Source organism: Dermacentor silvarum, chromosome 8 (assembly GCF_013339745.2).
Source record: "Dermacentor silvarum isolate Dsil-2018 chromosome 8, BIME_Dsil_1.4, whole genome shotgun sequence".
Taxonomy (NCBI): Eukaryota; Metazoa; Arthropoda; class Arachnida; order Ixodida; family Ixodidae; genus Dermacentor; species Dermacentor silvarum.
In genome coordinates, this window is record NC_051161.1 from 64,841,799 (window position 1) to 64,864,099 (window position 22,301).

General features: G+C 48.6%; 1 protein-coding gene across 1 annotated transcript in view; it reads left to right on the forward strand.

The window, feature by feature from the left end:
• Window positions 1–798: 798 nt before the first annotated feature.
• The window catches only part of LOC119461363 (uncharacterized), a 171,884-nt gene continuing 150,381 nt past the window's right edge, over window positions 799–22,301 (forward strand). The window contains exon 1 of the mRNA XM_037722646.2: window positions 799–1,387. Coding sequence (XP_037578574.1) covers window positions 1,312–1,387 — 76 coding nt within the window. The 5' untranslated portion in view covers window positions 799–1,311. The remainder of the gene's footprint in view (window positions 1,388–22,301) is intronic.

Here is a 22,301-nt window from a genome sequence, read left to right on the forward strand (position 1 = left end):
TGGTGTAGCAGCGTCGAATCTCTCCATCTGATCCACCAGATAAATATAATATAATCTTCAGTTATCGCGAGGAATTAATTCACCAGAGCTCGTGATTGTCCCCGTCCACGAACAGGCCTCAACGTTGATACAGAGATCGTTCTGCAAGCGCAAAAGATAACCAGCTTGACACCAGCTATGTGCTCATTTAGCGCTAGCATCTTCAAGAACGCGACAGTCCCTGACCAAGCGGCAACTCGTCTGTTTAAATGTTCAAGTTTCCCCTCTTTACGACAACCAGGTAATAGCACTGAGCGAACGAGAGGGCGCCTCTGTCGATGCTACAGGCGCCTGAGCACTGCCGAGATGAGCGACAAGCCTCCCCCACCTTGAAATCAAAAGTAGTAGTTCCTGGGCTAGTTGATTGATACTTGGTGAAGTCATTGGGCTGAATGTCATGTGAAGTCATTTGCTCTACAATGACTTCATCAAGTGCCGCCCACCTTGGAAGGGTAACGCAACCATCGAATTAGCGAGACGATTGCTTCCGATGCAAAGCTGAAAGCGCTGCAGAGCATCGCAGCGCATCCATTTCGCACCGCCAGTTTCCGCTCTTCTGGTTCCGCGCCGGCCGCTCAGGCGACCGCTTCCACTCGCGCCAAGCGCGCACTAAGCTCCGTCTCCGACGCCGTAGAGTAACGGCACAGTAGTCCGTGCGAGAGTGAGGATATCAGAGGGAGAGGAGCATCGTCCTCCTCTCGACGCGGACTACGCCGCTCGACAGCGACGAGAGCGGCGGGCGAGCGAAAGTAGGCCGCTCCAACGTGACGCCGGATAGAAATCGCCGCCGCGAAACAGAAAGTTGTGCACTCGCCCCGACCGATGCAGCTGAGCCGCCGCCACTCCTGAATCCGCGCTCCCGCGCGCGCCCCACCTGTCTTCTCCGTGCGCTCATCCATCCGTCGACGCCGCTTGCTCCGCGTGCTCCGACACGCGAGAGCATCACCGTCCATCGACGCAGCAGCGTCTTAACGCTGCAAGGCGTGACTGAGCCTGTGGGACGTCCCGTTCTTTACGACGCCGTTATCATCGGCGCGCTTCGGTCGTCCTCTCTTTGCTCGTGCGCGTGCGTGCGTGTGTGTGCCTACGTCGACGAACTGAGGATTAACTTCGGTGTGGTGGGACGTCAGTGGCCGTGTTCCTCTTGCAGTGTCGAGAGTGTCGTCTCTGACGCGGTCTCTCCCTCCCCGAAAGGCGTCAATCCTTTTTCCTCACCGCCGTCGTTGACGGCGACTTGTTTGTCTTGGTGCGCGACAACGCTGTGAAAAAAAGATGTCCGGTTCCGCGTCCGGAGTGGCGACGATGTCGCTCGCCGGCTGCGCCTTGGCGCTCTGCTGTCTCCTGAGCTGTGAGTATATCCACGCGCCTGGAACGCGAGATTACTGTTGCGTGCGGCGCGTTTTTTTTTTTTTATCGCGCGAAAATTTCGTTCATGCTGTCCTACCCGGGTCTCACCTCTCGCCAAGTGCGCGCCAGTACATTGACGTGCAAGAACACCTAGGCCATGGGCGGGAGGTTTCGTGGCGAAAAACGCCTTGAAGGTTGATTAGTTCCTATTAGAACACCCTACTAAAGATGAGAAGACGGTTATAAGCCGGCCAGAGATACCCAAGAAATTAAAACACCCCAATATAAAGCTCCGTGTACAATACAGGCGCATGTAACTCTGATTAAGTGTAATTATATCACACTGTGCGTTAAAACACGTTTGTTATTTTCAACACCCAAGTATAACTTTCTCTGCATAGATGTGCGCTAGAAGTACGGCTGGTGCTTTTGCTGTCATCACTAAATAAAACCTGGTTATTATCTGCAATGTGAAAAGCTCTGTGTCATGACAACGTTGAACAACGACCTGCTTGGTCTTGCTGTTCGAGAAAAGGCGACAACCAACTATTGCAGGCATCACGGAAGCCTCTAACTGCAAGATAACGGGTCGTTTGGCACGTACGCTGCACAAATCAAACAGGGTCAACATTTGCATACAGTGGAAGATATTCAAATGACAGCAAACCAACTTCTATTTCCAGTTAATGACATGCAAAGCGGGTAGATGCCTATTTCGATAGAGCCACTCGTAATTTTTCAACTTAAGGTCGCTTTTGTTAAAGTAGGAAGTATACAACACCTTCAACGACGTCGCTGTGCGCCAAGCTAGAAACTACTTTAACACACACACACACAGGACTAACGTATAACGGTGTGTGCATCTCGGAGCACGGGATCGTATGCGTTACCAGCGAGAACGCTTGCGCTGCTCTTCGAGGCGCCCGCTCAATCACCGCAAACCTTAGCGGCCGATCAGACCCTCGTGAAACGCTCTCTTCGAGTAACCGGTTCGTGGCATACGCTTTTTCCCGGCAAACGCTCCGTCTCCTTACTTATTGCCCAAATGTTTTCTTCCCGCTCGCTATCACCCGGCACTGTGACTCTACCGGCGCACGCGCGGCGTTTTGTAGCGCGCAATGCCGCCAGTGTAGCGGGAACAGCGTTAACGCCGCCGCGTTGGCGTTTATCTTGTTTTGCGCCGAGAACCGTCCTGATGTCGCGCCGGCGCATGAGTGCCGAGGCGGCGGTCGTTTCAGGAGATGCGGGAAAATAGCGAGAGAGACAAAAAAATAAAATAACGCGAGCTAGTAGCGACAGGTAGTGTCCTTGAAGGCAAATCGCGAGAAGCACGGCCGCAAACTGGAGCTCTTGTTTACAAACATCTTCCTATCTTCTGCGTGCTCGCCGTCCACAGTGCACGCAAAGATTGCTCGCGCTGATTGAATGTGAAGAGAGATTTACCACGTCGACTAAAGAATCAGAGGGACTCCCTTCGACTGCTGCTGACGTTCGCCGCTCGTCGTCAACCGGGAAACAAAAGAAGGAGAAAAAAATAATAATGATGTCTTAATATTGCCTATACCCTCTTGAAGGCTACGGTCAAGATTCTCCCACTATAGAGGATGTATCTTAAATACGCCTTGTGGTTGTCCCTGCGAGTGCTGCATTCATGGGCTGCGTATGCAATTTTCTGACGCGCCTTGCCGCAACCGGGTCTCATCGTGACCGTTGACCATGTCGTACTGCCACAATTGGTCGGTATATGATCACTGCCTCCGAGGTAGGGCGACTCGCGCTGGAGACAAGCTCGATCTTCGAGGTCGTGATATGAGCGCGTAATTTGATGATGTAAAGGGTTTCGTGGCGCAAGGGCCAGTAATGGCCAAAGAGAGCAATAAGAAATCCGGTATGATGTAGTCGATGAGACCATGTATATATAATTTCGTGCCAATAACCCTAGAGGCAAATCTTGTGTTAGTGTTTGCGTGGATCGCCACTATCGTTGGTCAGCGGTCTTAAGAATTATGGGCAGTACATCAACTCGTCTACACGTAGGAAACCCTTGAAAATGGACGAGAGAGAAAAAAAAATCGACAAAATCGTGACTACATATCACTGCTACGGAACTATACGAAACCTTGAAAGCTCGAATGCGTCAAGACAAAATAGAAAAAGAAAGAAAGGGAAGAAAGAGATGGGGTAAGAGTATTTTACATAGCGTTAGGTGACTGAGTGCTCAAGCGTAACTGGCCAGTCTAACGGATTAAACCCAGCAGGGATGACGGGCGACCTCTAAACAATCACCACTGCCCTGACACAGACTACAGTGGATTATATTTAGAATAGGGCGAATATCTAGTCATAATATATCAGGCCACTAATTACAAAAGAGAAGAGAAAACAGAATGAGGCTTGTATTGATTCCTGCGCTGTTACAAACACCAATGGTACTAATTGAGTTTTCTGTCTTTGGCGGAGTCTTGGGTCCAAACCTTATGCCTTCTCCCTAGCCTATACAGTCTCACCGTGTTCAGTATAAAGGTGGAATCCTTCGCAGCACATTTTGAAACTTAAAGACTAAGAGGTGTACTCAAACATATAATTGGTTAAGAGCAGCTCAGTAAACGCGAAAAGTGTTGAAAGTTTTCAGGAGTGAAGTTCGAAATAAATTTGCTTAAGTTATCCAAACTGCAGTACAGTTATAAAAGAGCCGAGTGGGAGAGATATTCACTGGCATCACTGGCAATCATATTGCGCGATGTCACGAGATACTATATCTTTCGATCTCAATATCTCAGAATAGAGTGGCCATATGCGTTGCACTTGTTGTCCGTTTAATCGAACGACGTCCGACCTTATACGTGCTCTAATATATGTAGCTGCGGCGCAGTCGTGCGCCAACCAAATCAGGGCACTCGTAAGCTTTCCGGACCACGGCCTTTCTGATAGATCTAAGAATCGCGGTAGCGTATCATTCTTATAAAAACACATACAAGCGAGGGCGCGGTCAAAGAAACTAAGAATAAAGAGGAGAACAAGGCCTCGGCGTCTTTACTGGGCTTTTTCCACGCGCGCGCAGTGTGCTGGTATCTTAACTGAGAATCCAATCTGGCAAACACAGCAGGTTCTCTCGAGGGCAGCCAAAGGTTCCGTTGCGCGTTCTCTTACTGTCGTTTATTGTTTTTTTTTTTTTTTTTTTTTGCAACTCGCTCGTTCTTTTGACAAACAGCGTGACTGCCACGCGGCTCGCTTTCAACGCTCATTAAGGCGCGCGCACGCGAACTGGCGGGCCATGGCACGCAAATCGCCCGCGCGCCATTTGCATGTCTGTTGCCGCGGCCGACGCCTCCTTCGCCCGTCGTCTCGGAGAGTTTATGTCGCTGTTTCTCGCGGACAAAGTGTTCCCGGCAAAAATAGAATCTCGAACACAAATGGTCCTTTGGAAGAAAAAAAAAGAAAAAAGATTGAGCTAGGTGTCCTTGCGTTGACCGTGAAGCGAGAGTGGAGGTATAGGAGAAACAAAAGCTCGCACCAGGAAGCGGCGCGTCGGCAACTTGGGCATTCGCTCGCTAGGTTTCGCTTCTCACTTTCGTTCTTACGAGTGTACGTTAATTAATATTCGGTGTTTCTGCTGCATGGTGCACTCTCTCTCGAGCGCAGTTCGTTAATATATATATATTCTGAGCTTTTACGTGCCCGAACCACGATGAGACACGCCGTAGTGTGGCATATCCGGAATTAACTTGGATCACCTGGGTTTCTTTAATGTGCAGCCAAGGAGCGGTACACGAACGTTTTTTAATGCACTATTTTATATCAATATCATGCAATATTATGGATATTTCAATATTTTATATGCAATATCCTACTGAATTCAATATTAAAAAAAGCATTTAATTTTTTTAATTATCCAGCTGAATTTTAAAGAGCAGGAGGTGACAAAAGTCCGAAGTCTGTAACAACACGCTCCACCACCCCTCCCGTTTCATACAGTTAACAGTGAAGTTCTTGGAATCAAATTAAATTTAGGGGTTTGACGGGCCAAAACCATGATCTGATTATGAGGCACGCCGTAGTATGGGACTCCGGATTTATTTTGACCACCTGGGGTTCTTTGACGTGCACCTAATGCACGGTGCACGGGCGTTTCCGCATTTCGCCCCCAAATAAGTTGTTGGAACTGAAAACCCAGCAATTTCCTATTTTCATTTCCACCTATGTAGGAAATCTCAGCCGGTATAGTTTTTTTCCGCGATTAAACAAAACGTTCCTAACAGCCGGGATCGCCTATTCCTTCTTTTCTTCTGCTGATCGCGCAGTAAATTCCTGGGAAGGCAATTCTGTCCGATTCACAGAAGACAAGGTTGGCAAAGTGCTCGCCGAGAAAGCGGCGCGTACACCGAACGCGAATGCCGATGTTTCAGCAAACAATCGACACAGTCTGCCGGAGCAGCCAACAATACAACGTACTATATACATCTCCCCCGAGGCTACAGCGTACAAGCGATCTCTCTTTCCTGATCTTTTGTTGCGAGCAGAAAAAAAAAAAGGTGGCGGTTTTCCCTCTAACAAACCACGACCACGACCTTGTTCGGGAAGCGCTCATATATATATACGTGCTCTGCGGCATATGGGGTGGCTCTCGTTTTGTTCTCCACGGAAAGTTGTTTCGTTCTTTTTTTTTTTTTTTTTTTTTTGTTTCTCGTCTTCCAACACGAATGACCGACCTCGCCGAAGCTTCCATGTCGCCTGTATAGCGTACACACCAGATCGCATCTTAGAGAACGGTCCCGTCCCGTTCCAGGCCATCAATGATGTGCTTCTTTGCGGCCCTGTTATTAGTCGCGCCAATGGGCGAGGAATCATCGCTTGTCGCGCGCGAACTTGCGCGGCGAGGGCAAGGCAGAGCGGACGGGTTGAGTGTAATGAATGATGCGCTGCGGTGAACACGATCGTTTCGGTGCTTGGCGTTCGCCCCAAATTTGGTAGTGGCCGCGACAAGGTTAGTGAGAATGTCGCTGCTGTGCTCTCATTGGTTTCTGTTTGTTTCGTATTATGTTAATTTATTCGACACGATAAAATAATCCGTCTATACGAGCTTCCATTATATACTTGCTTGTGAAGCTGTGCGATGAAGATAACTGATAGAGTGATTGTACGTCCTGTGCGTTTGATGCTATAGGGTCGCTAGAACAGTGATTTGTGTGATGCACGAAACATTAAGAAATATGCATTTCTCGATTGCTTATTACAAGCGCGTTTCTCTTTTCTCTTTAAAGACAGGGCTATGCGGATGACCTATTGCTAGCTAAATGCAACTGCTAATCTTTGTGCGGTGATAATAATTAGTGGAGAGTTGATCATGCTTGTCCTGTTTCTTCTGAGCGACCCACGCACCAATAACCTCAAAGAACTATAGTTGGCGTTCGCACGATAGAAGTATACGCGTGACTCTGACCTATGCACATGAAGCGCCGATGTATGAAGTTCAAAAAAAAAAAGAAAGAAAAGAAAAGCTTCCTGTGCAAACGTGGAAAAGACTAAGGAATCGTTGTTCTCTGGGTCACAAATTGCAGATTGTGCAAAAAGCCGGAAACTATTAATCATTGCTTCATTGATTGGCGCGATGCAGTATTCTTGTGGGAATATTCTATAGTGAACATTGATGAAAGAATGACAAATTAATCCTATCACTATCTGGTACCTTGATGTGACAAAAGACAAGAACCTTGCCGTGCGATCTCATTTTCCTTATTGGATCGCATTGTCTCTGGAGAGTAAGAATAGGGAAGCAAGAATACTTTGGGACCTCCTTCTGTACTGAATTGATTTTTTAATTGTATGAATGTCCAATAATAAATGATGATTGATTGATTGATTGATTGATTGAATGATTGATTGATTGACATGCCGAACAACACCGAGCAACGGAGAACATCTTCCAGGAAGGCATAATTAAAAATACGCGGGATATACGAGCGTTCCAGAGAAGCTCTTGATTGGTTTCACCTCTTTGATTCGTGTTTAAATTTTGCCTCATTATTGACTTGGGGTGTGTTTACTTTAAGCGCTATGGTTTTGCTTCCCTATAATACAGAGAAGAAAAAAAAAGAATTTCAATTGTGGCCTAATTGTTAGAGCATCGGGCTACTATGCTGATTCGATGCCTACCATCGCGCACGTAAATTCTTTTTTTTTTTCTTTTTTTTTAAAGTATGAGGTACTTTTGTGTGACCTACTTTTTAAGCTATGAGCTTCAAGACAGCAGCAGGACTCAGCAGCCACGGTCAAGAAAGTCCGGGAGGGTTATCGATGAAAAGCTTTCATAAACTGCGTGTTTTCCCCGAGAGAATGTTTGCTCTGAGAAAGCAGGAAAGTAAGGGTGCTTTACGAGCTGTGTGGCCGCGACCAGCCCCATGCTGCGATACTTATTTGGCCACCCTGTCCGCAGAGCCGTTATGAACTCCTCTGTGTGCTATATATTTCCCGCAAAACGATCGTAAAGGACCTGCTTATCGCCGCGAATCTTGTTCACGTTTCATCTTGCAATGCTGTGCTTGTGCGTGCGAGCGTGTTTGTACGGGCGAATACAAGCGTCCTGTTTGTACCGTTGTCGTACGCATTTTCTTTTCTTTTTTTGTTTTTGTTTTAGCGCGCGCATGGGTACGTATGCCCGTATTTCTATACGTACTACGTGCGGAGCTTGCGCTAAGTTCACATTTTTATATACTTCCTGTTATGAAGCGGCGGGGTTCCATAAGACAACGTATCGCTATTGCACGGTTGTCAACACCGCACTCGGGATTTCGGCGAGGGCATTCGCAGCGGGGTGTAACTCGGTGCCGCACTACAGATTTTTTTGTATTTTTTTTCTTTCGAACAGCGGAACGACAAAGAAGAATGTGACGCATCCGGCAGGTATATAGGGGTTCGGTATCTCGGTCAGCGGTTGTTCGGCAGCGAACAGCTTTGCGCGCGCCAGTTACGCGGCAAAAGGATAACATGGTGGTCAGAGATTTCAAAGTAGACACCGTGGTTCCAGATGTGTATTTTGCATTCGCTGACGTCATGCATCAATGCACCCTGCAGAACGCCTTCACTGCTGTCAATTCGGACCATGACTGCACTGAGGTGCACTTTTCATTTGGCTGCATTATTCGCGTTGCTCTAACGATATAGACAAGGCATCTGCTTTCTTTTTTTTTTTTACTCGAGTATGCAGCGCTCAAGTATGTTAGAGAAGCACCATCTGGTAGTCGCATTGTTAAGATTTGCATGCCTAACCAGTAGGAGATTCCGTGAGGTTGTCAGGTCAATATCGGTTAGTCAGGTCAATACCCTTGAAGCATAGGTCGCGCGTTAAGGGCGGGTTCAGAGCGTCAGCCTTTTCCTCATAAACTGCCACACCAAAATTACAAGTCATCGTTCCATGAATCAAGCTTCGGTCAGCAATCCGTTTGTCAAAGAGAATTCATGACTACATAGCCCCTGTGCGAACCGGCTTCTCGTAGACGTCCAACTGCGCCTGCGTGCTTTCCTTACCGGACGTGCGCGTCTACGTGTTACTTCGCAAACACGGCCGTTAGCCGCACGCATATCATTTCAAGCGCAACGACTCCCACTTAAGCCAATCTAACGCCCCGATACGCCGATGCAGCGAGTTCCGTTAACCACATATCACGTTGCCGCAGAGTCAATCACGCTGGTCAACCGGAGATTACACTGTACCGCCGGTGTTCGCGGTATTCCGCATTCACTCGTATCTAACCCAGCCTCGATTGCAGGCCGATAACCGAAGATCCGGTGGTCGATAAACAGAACTGAAAATCAAACCGGAAGTGAAAATTCATGCATAAAAGCGGAACCAACCAAATCAGCATAGTTTATCTCTCTATCTCTACATGTATGTCGCAATTCAGTTTGACTGCATCAACACAATCACTCCTTTACGCTGGATTTTCACTCGCATTCACCATAGTAATCTGTTGTTGTTTCAGGATCCTCATGCATTGTGTGTGTGACTAGCAACATGCCGGAGAGTTCTGGTGGAATCGGATGCTCGAATCCATAGGAGAACCCTATAGTTTAGTATTCGACACTTAAACGAATCTTGCTGCTTGCGCACGAGTAAATGCGGCATGCGTGCGTAGTAGCGGTATTGTGAACGCACGTATACCGATAGCATATACGGGTAGCAGCGTATGGAAGCAACGCGAGGAAGTCCCTTTTGCGCAAGCCGGGGCAAATTCTCTTGGCCACATCGCAAGCAAGCGCGAGCAGCCGCGGGCCATGCAGGGACCGTCGTCGGGTCGGCGCGTCCCGGTGAATAACGGTGAAAACCAGTCGGACGAGTAAAAGGAAGCCGCCGGACGGATAAGACGATGAACGCGCGCGCGGGGATGAGCGCGGCCCCGTAACATGGTTCTGCAACGTCGGCGCAAAATTGACCGCTATGGGGACGTTCTTTCGCGCTTCCCCCTTCGTGCTGCTTCCGATTCACTGTACGCAACTACGCAGCATGCGACTGATGCCTATTGGTTTTGCATGTGGACGTGCAGTTGTGAGTGCATGCATGCAGTTTATACGTGGGGATAAGTACATACCGTGGCGCGCGTTTGCACGTTGCCGGCGGTTATATTGGTTGACTGCGCCCGGCGGTAACCGTGTAGCGCCTTGCCCTTCGCGCACGATTTGCGGTGAGTTTAGCGTCGAGCGCTCTTTAAGCGTTACGAGTGTGCGAGCGAGGAAAAACAAGTTCGTTTTCTTTTCTTTTGACCTCTAGCTGTTCTTTTGGTTCGCTTGGTTGTTGTTTTTACAGCACTGCGACAGTATACGTACACGGCGGAATTGAGTTATGATGGATTCAGTGAAAGGGCAAAGGTGTTTTATATATTTCGAAGATGGTGTTTCGATAGTAACCGTATTACCAGCTTGCTTGATTTTGCAGCGAATGTCGTATCTTCAGTATGCGAGCTTTATAATCTCTGCATGGAGTTATACCGACATTTTGAGGAATGCCTCCCCGTGAAAGCTTGTTACCGTAAACGGATGGGTTAACGCTCGAGGCGAGCTGAGACACGTCGTGGTTGAATAACCAAACGACTGAATTGAGGACATGCGGTTAATTACCCGTAACGCGCCGAGCTTTAACTGATGACGACGTTACCGCCTGCTTGCTTCTGAAAGCTGATCCAAAGTGGAGCAAAAGCTGTTTAGAATTAAACGCAATAGGTATGGATGTCGATAATCCGTTGAACCTACACAATAACAAAAACAACCAAATGGTGGCGCCATCAAAGGCTACGTATAGCTAATTTATGTCATGAGAGAGCCTGAAGGCTTTCGTGAAGCCTTCGAGTTAACATCCCTGCCTTCTGTCTTTCTCTCCTCCTCCTCCTCCTTCGAAGTGTATGCACACGCGTACAGAGTGATGGGTGAAAATACTAGGACAAACAGGGAACTTAGTGGTTCGTATCGTATTTTTCTATCTTTTTTTTAGTTTTTGCGGTTTCGCAAGCGTCTAGGAAGGGGTACAAGTGCAGCTCAAGACAAACATTACGCAGCTGTACGATCCACAAAGAGATACAGCGCTCACGAACCGCTAGCCAACCCTTTCCAACCTCGCGAGCGTGAGGTGAGCCATGGGTCATTCATCCAGCACGCCCACCTTGTCTTCAGATCGAGAGCAAACTCTTCACAGCCTTGCGCACGCCGAGACTTCAATGCATTGAGAGCCTCCCGGAGAAGCGCGGCCGAGGCTATATTTAGCATAATGATGTGCAGGCGAGGCCCTCGTGCCGGTGCCGCATTGTTTGCTCTCGGTATAGTGTGCAATTACGGATTTCGACGCGAACCTCGATGCTGGTTGTCTCATTAATCCGGGCCGACTAGCATGCAACAAAAAGCTGCACACTCCTGGCCTGAAGGCTATAAAACGCGAGACAATGCTAAATGTTCGAAAGAAAGGTTGCTATACGTGACGCTGCTTTATACTTATCCAATGACCTGCGTATGCCTATAGGGATTCAAAGCGTCTTTTCGCAGTGAATATCGCCTTAAGAAAGACAGAATCAGTCAACGTGTTTTGTGCCACTTATGCGGCGGACAACTTCCATGGTGATGTGGAGGTACTAAGTCATTACTTCACCATTACGTCACAGCAGTTGAGCTACGCGAGTGAGTCGAAGAATATATACCACTTATATGGCCACCCGCCGGGGTGGCTTAGCGGCTGTGGTGTTGCGCTGCCAAGGACGCGAGGTCGCGGGATCACATCCCGGCCGCTGCGGCCGCTTTTCGATGGGGGCGAAATGCGAAGACGCCCGTGTCTCGTGTGTTGGGGGCACGTTAAATATCCCCTGGTGGTCCAAATTAATCCGGAGTCCCCCACTACGGCGGGCCTCATAATCAAATCGTGGTTTTGGCATGTCAAACCCCAGAATTCAATTCAGTTTATGCGGCCGACAACTGCATTGTGATGTGGAGGCACTGAATCATTACTTCACCATTACGTCACAGCTGTTGAGCTACGTGAGTGATTCGAAGCGCTAGGTTCAGAGACTTATTTGGCGACATTATTCGGCGAACTGCGAGCCGAGCACGGAGTAAACTAATACGCTGAATCGAACTGAAACAGCGGTTGGTCGAACAGTTTGTGAACTCTAACAAGCCCCCGCGGCGCTGCTTACCTAACCTTAGCAGAGCAATTCGACTCACGGCTTAACCGCTGAATGTCTACACATAACAGCAGGAGGCCTGCGTGCGTTAACTGATTAGTTCGCATCGCATAACCAGTTTATTTATTCATTTCGGAGTCGTTTGACAGTGTGCTCATTGCTTGTTGCTTTATAAGACTCACTTCGCAGTATTCGCAGTGCGTGACCCTTGAAGCGCTACCATGTCCACAGAACGGTGAGGAAGACTAGAGTGATTTATTTACATGTCTGTAGGCGTGATTGTAGACGTGTAATGGGAGCTTCATCTGTTGCCGTTGCCAGAGCCTCCCTCCCCATCCTGTCGTTTCTGCTTTCTCATTTTCATTCCTTAACCACCTTCCCTTGCGTAGGGAAGCAAACTGGACGCGCGTCTGATCGGCATCCCTGCCTTTCCTTCCTCCTCCTCCTCATTTGCATGTCCGCTCCTTTTCATGAAAGCTCTCTTACTCTTCTTTCTTTTCTTTTTTTTTTTTTCTTGCGCGGATTTCACGCAATCGCCTGCACTCCGTAACGTTCCGTTCACGGTGTCCGGCAGCTCAGACGGGTCTTTGCGAGTCTCGTGACCGCGAAGCGCGTAAGCGCGCCATCACGACCGCTCGCGCGCGTGCCCGGAAAGCCAGCTCGGCACGTAGCTCAGCAATCCGCGCGCGCCGGACGACCACGACGACGAACTGCGCCACACGAGACGAGAACGCTGCTCCTCAGGGAGGATGCGGCCGCAGCGTGGAGACCTTCGAGGTCGCCAGCGGTCATCCCCCGGAGTCTCTTAGATGAGCACCGGTGGCCTTCGATTCAAAGGAGATGCGCAGCGCTGGTTCGCGAGAAAATAAACACGTATACATAACCGCGTTCACGTTTCGCCTGGGCAGCGCGGACTCGAGAGAAGGAAATGGATTTGGCTCGGACGTGCGGCTGAGGTATCGGGCGCATTCCTGGTCGGACGAGGACGCCGGCGACCCGCCGCGCCGCGTATATGTCGCATCGTCTGGGTCTCCTCGCGGTTCGTTTCATGAGTTATACCTTCGTTGGATCTGCATGAGTTAGCGCTGTATGGACGCCTTATAGAGAACGCGCTTGCCATTTACCCATAGGTTCACAAACGCGAAACGGCCGGACCGTCAGTGCTTAACGTAAGTCTCATGATATTTAATATTCCCCTGAGCTTTTGCCTTGTTTTTTATTAGGGCATTGTGACAGCCGTTGTTGAGAAACTGTCGGTGATCAGTGGTGGCGGTTTTGGGTATATATATCAGAAGGGAAGTGCTTCTGGTTAGCTTCATGTTTTGTTAGGTTCATACTTACGTTTTCTTTTTTTTTCTGTAGCCTTTGTATGTTTTTGTGTACATGGTACGTGTGTGCCTGTCTTGAGATAGCCGGCTCCTGTGTAGCCTACGTTCCCGTTGATACACAGTTGTTAAAGAACAGCAACAAAAATGCTTTTATGGTAGAAATTTTTGTCATCCTGGCGAGATCTGTGAGGCCGTTCCCAGTGCGGCAGGACAGTGTCGAAACTGTTGACGAAAGACGGCCCTTCAACATAAATAGCTGGATCTATATGAACGCCTTTGTGTTCGTGGCACATTAAGACCTATACAGCAGGAACTATGCTTTGTATTACGTGTGGTGTGGGTGCGGCCGCTCAGACTTCGTTGTTCATTGACAAAGCTGTCAAAATGCCCCCAGATTAAGAAGAAACTTCTTCTTTCTGGGGGTTTTACGGTCCAAAACCAGTTCTGATTATGAGGCACGCCATAGTGGAGGGCTCCGGATTAATTTTGACCACCTGAAAAAAACAAGCGAATAAACGTTTATGCGAGCGTTCGTACGTTGTTCGGACACAATATTCGAGAAAAAAAAAGGTACGGATTGCACAAACACACGTACATCGCTTAGTGGATTAACTACAGTCTTCGTCAAGATTTCCAAAATCACTGAGGGAAGTGCACTGTATTGTACTGGGGCCCCTGATGACAGTGCTCTTGTGACACATCCCACACGCCTAGTACATTCTGGTAAAAAATTGCTCTTCTTCCAACCTCTGACGCTTTGTAGAAGCGAAAGTTCTGGAGTCCGAGGAAAGCTCGGGGTTTCGGGCACAGTGACTTGAAATCTTTTGACAAAGGTTACAGGTGTAAGCAACGATAAACTGAAACACACCTCGAAACATCCGCCTAAGAGCTATTCAATTTGGTAGTCCCCCAAAAAGCAATTACTCTCTCTCAGATATAGTCCTTGTGTTAAAATCAGACCGCTCTCTGCCAATCATCCATCGCGAAACGAATGGCGGTAATGGGAAGTGTTTTCGAAGCAGTCAGCCCAACGTGTTCTCGCATCCTCGGCGCGTTTAATTTCCGCGGCCGGCGAGCAATCGGTATCTACGCCCTCGGGCAAGGCGAGCGCGGGTGGACCGCTCAGCTGTATACATGGCGTGCCCGCGTCGTCTTCGGGGGAAGGTGAACGACGGTGTACGTACGGTCCGAGCGTGCGCGCCACGCTGCCAACGTGCTCGAAAGGTGACGCGCGCGGGCCGTGTGACCCCGTTCTCCGCGTTTCCAGCATTTCGCGGCTATCGAGCTGAAGAGCGTAATGGCTGCCCTCTTCCCCCCCCCTCTCTCTCTCCTTCTCGCACGCGCGCACACACGCACGCACATCCTCCTCGACGTCTTCTTCGTCTTCTTCTTCTTCGTGCGAATCCAAGTCGTTTCACACCGCGCGTGCCCGCTCGAATGCTACCTTGAACCGACCGGGACTTCTGAAGGGGTCTGGGTAAATCTCGCCATTAGCCGATCGCATAGTATAACTTGCCTCGAGTGATATGTGTCCTCACACTGGAGGAATTTGGCACGTGGGATCGAATAGCGTCGCATGGCGGTGTAGCATTATAGCGAGTATTAGCGAATATGAATGCGCGGAGACAATGGCCGGAGGCTGTGGGTCTGCAGGTCGAAAGCGTTTTTCTCGCGGGTCAAGCGCATCCATAAAACCTCGCGTGTGCGACATCAAAACGCGCTATTTTGCGTTGTATACGTTGATAGCGACAGGGGAAGGCATAAGAAACAGCTTTCGCTGATTGCGCATATATGCAGCAAGCTTTATTCCTTGGCACTCTCACGTATAAGAAAAGCAACAGTAAGAGCAATGTTAAAAAATTGTCCCCAGCGCGTGGTTGTCCGTTTGCGTCATTGTGGTCGCGTTCTTTGTGAATTAACGCTTAAGTGACCCAGGCGTGATGGCACTCGGCGATCTGTCACACACTCCGAGTGATCGTGCTCGAAGCGGCGGTGGGAGAATTAAATCTCTTCATCACGCAGGCGAGCCTTCCAGCTGCAACTGCAAGCCGGACTTGTGTATTACTTCGCGCGTAGCTGTAATAATCATACAAATTGTATTTTGAATAATGCAGTTTTCAGTTGCAAAACTAGTAAAGGTGGCTAGCGTAAGTTCACTTCTGCCGTTATGATCGACATATCTCAATCCTGCGCTATCAAACATTCATACAAGTTTTCCTGAAATCCTTTGCATTGCTCTGGTTCACTTCCCTGCGTTTCCTCTCTTTAATTTCTCTCTCTCTCTCTCTCTCTCTTTCTCTTTGCATTGCTTTCTATTACTAAGTGTGATTTTTGAGTCCGTTCTAAAGGTATTTCTATCCCGAGTGTACTATTGTTTCTCTGTCATGTCCACTTTTATCAAAGGGCCTATAATGCTGTGTATGACGTCATTTAGTTTCAGTTTTAGCCATATGTGAAGGCTAGCGTAAATATTCTCACATTCGGAGACCTGCGTAAACGGCAAGAAAATCATACGGGATGGCCATTCCCGGCATCTCGAACAATATAACTCGTATCCCCGTTTACGAGGAAGCACTCCTCGGCAGTCGTCCTAGAAGTGCGCGGAAAAAGCACGTGGTCTCCCGATGGCTCGCGGAGATGAAACTGTCCCGGGCAGCGCGCGCGCATGGTCACACGCTTCACCGCCGCCAGCCGCTGCCTTGCTCTGCGGAGAATGGGCAGAGAAAAACTGCCGATTTCATGGAACGTCTTATCGCAAGAGGAAAGGCCAAAATTGGTGGGGAGCGTCACGGTCGTTAAATGCTCGCGTCGATTGAGCGCTATATAGGATGGAGCCTGCAAGTGGCGCAGAGGCAGCTAGAGCGTCCTGCCGTCGAAAGGCTGGTAACTCTGTACTCTTCTGTGCAAGATACCGAACGACTTGGCTTCGCTGAGCGGTTTCGGTATTGTACGGCGTTGAGAATGCGCAACGCATAAAAGGGAAGCGGAAGTAGCTTGCAGTCTTCAAGAGTCGCCGGCATCAGCCGCAAGTCGGCAGCCGCTTTGACGAACGATTTGTCACGATAAAGAAGTGTACCGTATTGGAAAGCTTTCCTTCGCTTATCAGACGCGCCGAGCCATCACACGAATATCCTATGTGACAAAAGCCGAGTTTCCTACACGTGTCGTCGAAGGTTTCGAAAGACTGGCCATTGTAGAAAGTGATATACTTCCGCCTCTATATTGGGGTCAAGACATGCTCCGCGCTCTTACTAAGCTCTTCTAACGAAGTGTTACGCACCAAAGAGTGAGACTGGCGTCTCCAACAAGACCCGTGAATTTGAATTTCTCCCTCCGAAGTTTTTATTCCTATGGCCAATGTGAAACGCTCAAGCTTCTTGCTTTTTTCAAGAGCGCTGAATGTCCCCGCAGCGAGTTTGCCATAAACTGTGCTTACCATAATTGTTATTATTTGGTTCTGTAATCGTGTACAAGCAACTCTACTTTTGTTTTTTAAATATATGGACAACGGCTGATCATTGCAGAGACCACTATCCGGCTCGCTTCTGCGTCTTATGCAGATTTACGATTTGTCTTGGATACTTCTCAATCGCTCGCTAAGTCGCCACTTACGCCTATTAGTATATAGATAAAAGCTAGCGCCGAGCACAAAGGTAGGTGGTTGTTTTCGTTCTGTTGTGCCAGCTGGCAAATATACTTTGCCGCTCACGCATAGGCGATCCCCGACGACGCATCCCTGACGACGTAGGAAAAGTTTTGAAGCTGTAGTGCAGAAACAAACTCTGGCAGACGTTTATGCACGTTGGCTTATCTGCAGAATCGTGTGCTGAATAGCGTAAATTGAACCGTGCTTCTTCGTTATAGATCTAACTGTGCGCCGGGACGTAAAGTATGGACGAATCTACGTTTATATAGCACTCCTAGCAAGAGTGCTCCGCCTTCCTGAAGATAACCGCGCTCGAAACACGTGATATAAAAGGGCATCGTAAAAGGAGCGCTAACGTTAACGCTCATTTCGAGCTGTTATTGTGAAACATCTTCGGCAGGCTTATGGGACCACACTCTTTTCTTCTTTCTGGGCCTCTTCATTCCTACATTCCCTTTTTCGTGCACTGGTATATCACATCAGACTCGCCCCCTCGTTAACCTTCTTATCACTCTGCCCGTCTCTGCCTCACTATCTCAGGCGACCAATAGGAACCTCAAGTGAGCTCCCGTTACATTCAAAAGTGAGAACGAGGACATCGGAGTTATCTTCAAACCAAACGTTGAGCACTAGCTCTTGTTACTGAATCAAAACGACGGTGGTGTAGAGAGAGAAACAGCGGCGAGCGGGCAGGCCAACCAGATGCCGCGTCCACTTTGCGTCTCTGCTTTACTCTGCATACAGAGAGGGTGTATGCAAGGAAATGAAAAGAAAGAATTAATGGAGAACACCAGCTGGCGTGCACTCGCGGGGCTTGCTCATCATGTCTATATACAAGCTGAGACCAGCCGACTTAATGAGCTGCAACCCTATTCGTTATTATATATAGCCTTCCTTAATTTGGTCGCGTGTAGCTTGGCACGGAGCGGGAAAATACTGGCGATCGAAAGGAGTGAATGTGTCTGGCTCACCACCCACGCATACTCGAACACGAGCGTGCGTGTGTGTCACAGTGCAGAAAAAACAGCGAGCTGCGGAGCACTGCAGGCAAGCAGGCAGGCGGGCAAGCGGAACTTTACTTCCTCGACATACTCGGCGTGCGTGTATTGTGAACGCCGTCCATGAGGTGCCTCTGCGTCAGATAAATCATTGAAGCTGACGACGGTATAGACGGAGGCTGCTTCACCCTGCATTACGCAACGGAAGCCGTGGAGCGAGACGTGCTCAAAACGGCCGCGCGGCGGGCCTGCGCTTTCTATTTAAGGAGAGGAAAGTACGTCAGCGGCACGTCGTCACGCCGTTTGTGTCGGGCCGCTGTATGACGATTGGGGAAGAAAAATGAAAGAATCGCGAATGAGGGGGGTCACGTATTTTTTGTTGTTGTTATTGTTGCTTGGTCTTTTTCTCTTTCTTCTTTCTTTCTTTCTTTCTTCTTTCTTTCTTTCTTTCTTTTTAATCCGGTTGACCGGTCGTGAGATGACCGATGAGCATGGCCCCGCGCGGTGCCCCGTTCGAAGCCGTCACGCTAGTCAGAGCGCCGCGAACGGCCGCCGATGTCCGATTGCTTTATCGTGATGGACAAGCGAATCATGATTTCCTCGTAATGTATGGCTCACCCCGAATGACACTGGAGGGCCAGCGGTTCTATAGCGGCTCGTGCGCTTTCTTGCACGGCCTGTGTGTCCATTGAGAAACAGCCGCCGTCTCTGACGCCGCGGGTTTTCAGGGGACGCATGTAGTTAGCACAACTTGGAACGACTACCGCAGTCCGGAAGTTATCTTGCGCATATAACGTGAGATGGGTGAGCGCCGTTGGCGGCTGCAGCGGGCTATTGTGTCTGCTTCCAGGTTGCTTCCTAGCCTGGCCGTCGTTTTCGCTGTGTTTTGCGAACGCGTGCTTCTTCCACGGATGCCCGCAGCGTGCAGGAATCGTGGGTGCTGCATGCATATTAGAGATACTTTTTTTGCTTGCTTTGGGATTGGAGACGACGATTAATGCACGGCACGGCAGTGCTCGGTGATGTATGAAGGTCCTTCCGGTTGTGCCGGAAGTGAATGTCCTTTTATTTCGTCTGCTTTTCGACTTGTCAGCCGCTAGATTTGCGTCAACCGACGAGGTTGGTTAGCAGCGTAATCGAAGATATTTTCCCTCAGAATGAGTAATGCATTTCCTTAACGGTTTCAATGTGTCTTGAATTGGAGCAAGAACGAGAAATATCTTCGGCGGCTGTGATCCGGTTGACCGGATCACATACTCATACATGCATTTTGTTTTACTTGGCGAATGCTGAGTGGTGAAAATGAGGTGAGCTTATAAACCTTTATTTCTCATCGCGTTTTTTTTCCCTCTGTTTAGTCATTTGTTGTACGTTGTTTTTTCGCTGTGGCAGCATACTGAAAAAAAAGAAAGAAAGAATACAGTCTTCAAGTTACTGTAGAAATTTAATTCTGAGTAGAACTTCTATTTGGAAAAAAATGTCACAATGAATGCTCTCTTGAGAATGGTGATCTGGGCACGCCTATCCCGTGCAGTGAAAAGAGATCCAGCTACGACTACAAAATTATGCAATTTCCCGCTGTCAACTTTCCTTACACAAGGGCAGATGTCGAGCTTGTGCTGCGAACTTGACAAAACGAGACATCGGGTGCACGCCGGAGAAGAGAGGGCGTAGTCTCAGGCGTTAGAGTGTTGTGTGTTTTCAATCCCTTCTCCCCCTTCCCCAGTGCAGGGTAGCATACCGGGATCAGCCTGGTTAACCTCCCTGCCTTTCCCTTATGACTTTTCTCTCTCTCCCTCTCAGTACGCATCTAAGGAACGGTGCGAAGGGAACAAAGGAAAAGAAAGTGCTCATCCGGCCTTTTCATCCACGTTCCTTGTTACCTCGCACTGGTCCCATAGAAGGTGCATACTGAGTTCACGCTTACTGAGTCACGCATACTGAACAGTCATACCGAGTCATTAGGAGGTTTGACTCCTATAGAAGAGGCAAGTTCATTGGCTTCTTTTTATCTCTCTCGCTCTCACTCTTGTCTTCCAGTTTCGTTTACACCTTCCTTCTCCCGAATGTCGCTACACAGAGTAAACCTAACAATTTTTCTGAAACTAAGGCGCAGTTGAATTTAGCTGTACTGAGAAAGGTAATCTTCACTATGCTTTCCTTGACTGCATGGTCTCTCGGCCTCGTATGGAGGTTACGTGACTAAAACTTGGCCTTCCAGTTTCCCTCGCTGTTCTCGGACTTTTTGCAAAGAATTCGTAGCGAGACACGTGATCGCCACCAGCTTGGTAAGGCTAGTCACGCTGCGCGGCTCCCGACGACACACAGCCACCAACGACAGACACCACGACCAGGACAAAACTGGGTCGAGAGCTACTGGGCTCCAACGCTATAGGGCGCGTCACCGAAAAGGTCGCCAGCTGTGGTTTGACGGAGGCCGTTCAGGGCTGGGAAAAAAATAATGTCTAAGATGCATGGGTAGTGCTCCTCTTCGCTCGCCACTTGCTTTGTAATCGATTTTATAACCTCCGACGTTCAATTATTTTGGGAAACGAGAAAAATGATCTGTCACGTCAGTGATCGTACACTGCTCTAAGTTCTGAGCCGACTAGAAGCTTAGATGATCGGATCCCGTGGCAACTATATACAGGTAGGGAAAGCTCCAATGGAGGCACGAGAGGTTTGTTGAGCGAATAGAGCTTGGTTGTCTGTCCTGTTGCACACAATAAAACAAACCCAACGTTGAGAATAAATTGCGTCTTGTCCAGTGTTTGTGCACGGAATCCGAGGTGCTTCACAACGTTTGAAGCGTGAAAGCCGACTGCTAATGGAACCTTTCCAAGTTTATCGAACTATCACGCGGTTTAAAGACTGACCCTATTTTAGCCAGTTCTTAGAACTCATCGGCCGCTCTTATAGCAAAGTGGCTGCAATTGAAGTGAAGAGTTGTTTTAATAGTATACGGTGTATACCAATCATTACCGTATATTCTGTGATGTTTTGTGCCTGCTATCAATGTCGGGTGTTGCAGATATATTACTGAAGCCGCCCTGCCTCACTCATTCATTCTACTATCCATTCGTTTATTTATATTATTGTGACTCATATTTGACACCGCCTTCCTTATTACTCTAAATGAAATGGAGTCTTGAAATCAAAACGCCGTTAAAGAGACTGACATCTTTTACGTAAGTTTGTGTATTTCTTTCTACTTTCTTGAATATTTATAGCCTCATAAGCAATACGCCGTTCTCGAAGGATAAGAACACGTCACCGCAGTTCACTCGCTTGCCTTGTTCGCTTTCATCCTAAAATTGGATTCGGAAGAGAGGCAGAAAGCAATCAAATACAGAACCAAAGTCACTTCGTATAAAGCACACACGCCGCACCGACGAATATCAAGACATTACCTCTTATTTCCTCGTGTTCGCCGTCTTATGAGCAACCCCGTGGCGCTCGCAGAACGGACGCGTTCGTAGAGTGCCGAAAACCGCGAAGAATCAGGAGCAGAGGGGGAAACGAGCAGGAAGTCTGCGCGAGCTACTCTGAGAACCTTCTTTTCTTTTTCTTTTCTTTTTTTACCTCGTTACCGAGTTGTAGGGCAGTGTGGCTTATGGTGCCATGTTGGCCGTTCTTTTCTGCCTGTTTTTATTCAATGGGGAAGCAGATTCCCCTCGTTTGTGTAATGTCTTCTTTCATTTGCTTGTGTTCTTAACCCGTTTTCGCTCCACGCGGCCGACGTCGTTGGCAGCATGACACAAAGCGTGTTCGAGCGCTCTGACGGTGCTTCCCTTTTTTTTTTTTCTGCAACGCTTTCTTTCTCTTTCCCGACACGAATGCCCGTTTAATGCCCCACTGCGTAGCGGTAGGGCTGCGTAATGTGAGACCGAATTCGCGCGCCGAATTTCTTGCGCACACGCAAGAGGTAATTTCGCGCAAACGGACAGTATAGGACACGTGTCAGGCATTGCACAAGATACATAGAGCATCGTCTTGATTTGTTAATTTACGTGTGTGTGTGTGTGCGTCGAAACCGACTTTGCATAAGTGGTGTCAGACTATAACCACTTGCAAAGCTCTTGGCGGCCCGCAGCGCATTACAGATGAAAATATTGAGGGAGATACGCGATTGTACAACCGGAGGAGAAAAATGGCACGTAATGGTACCTTTCTTTGCTCGCTTAAAATCTTAACTTGTATTGTTAGGGTTGGGTCAGCGAAACAATGAATGAATGAATTGCCGCTGCATTGGACAAATGCAGTGGAGTTTGGAGATTCTGAGCTG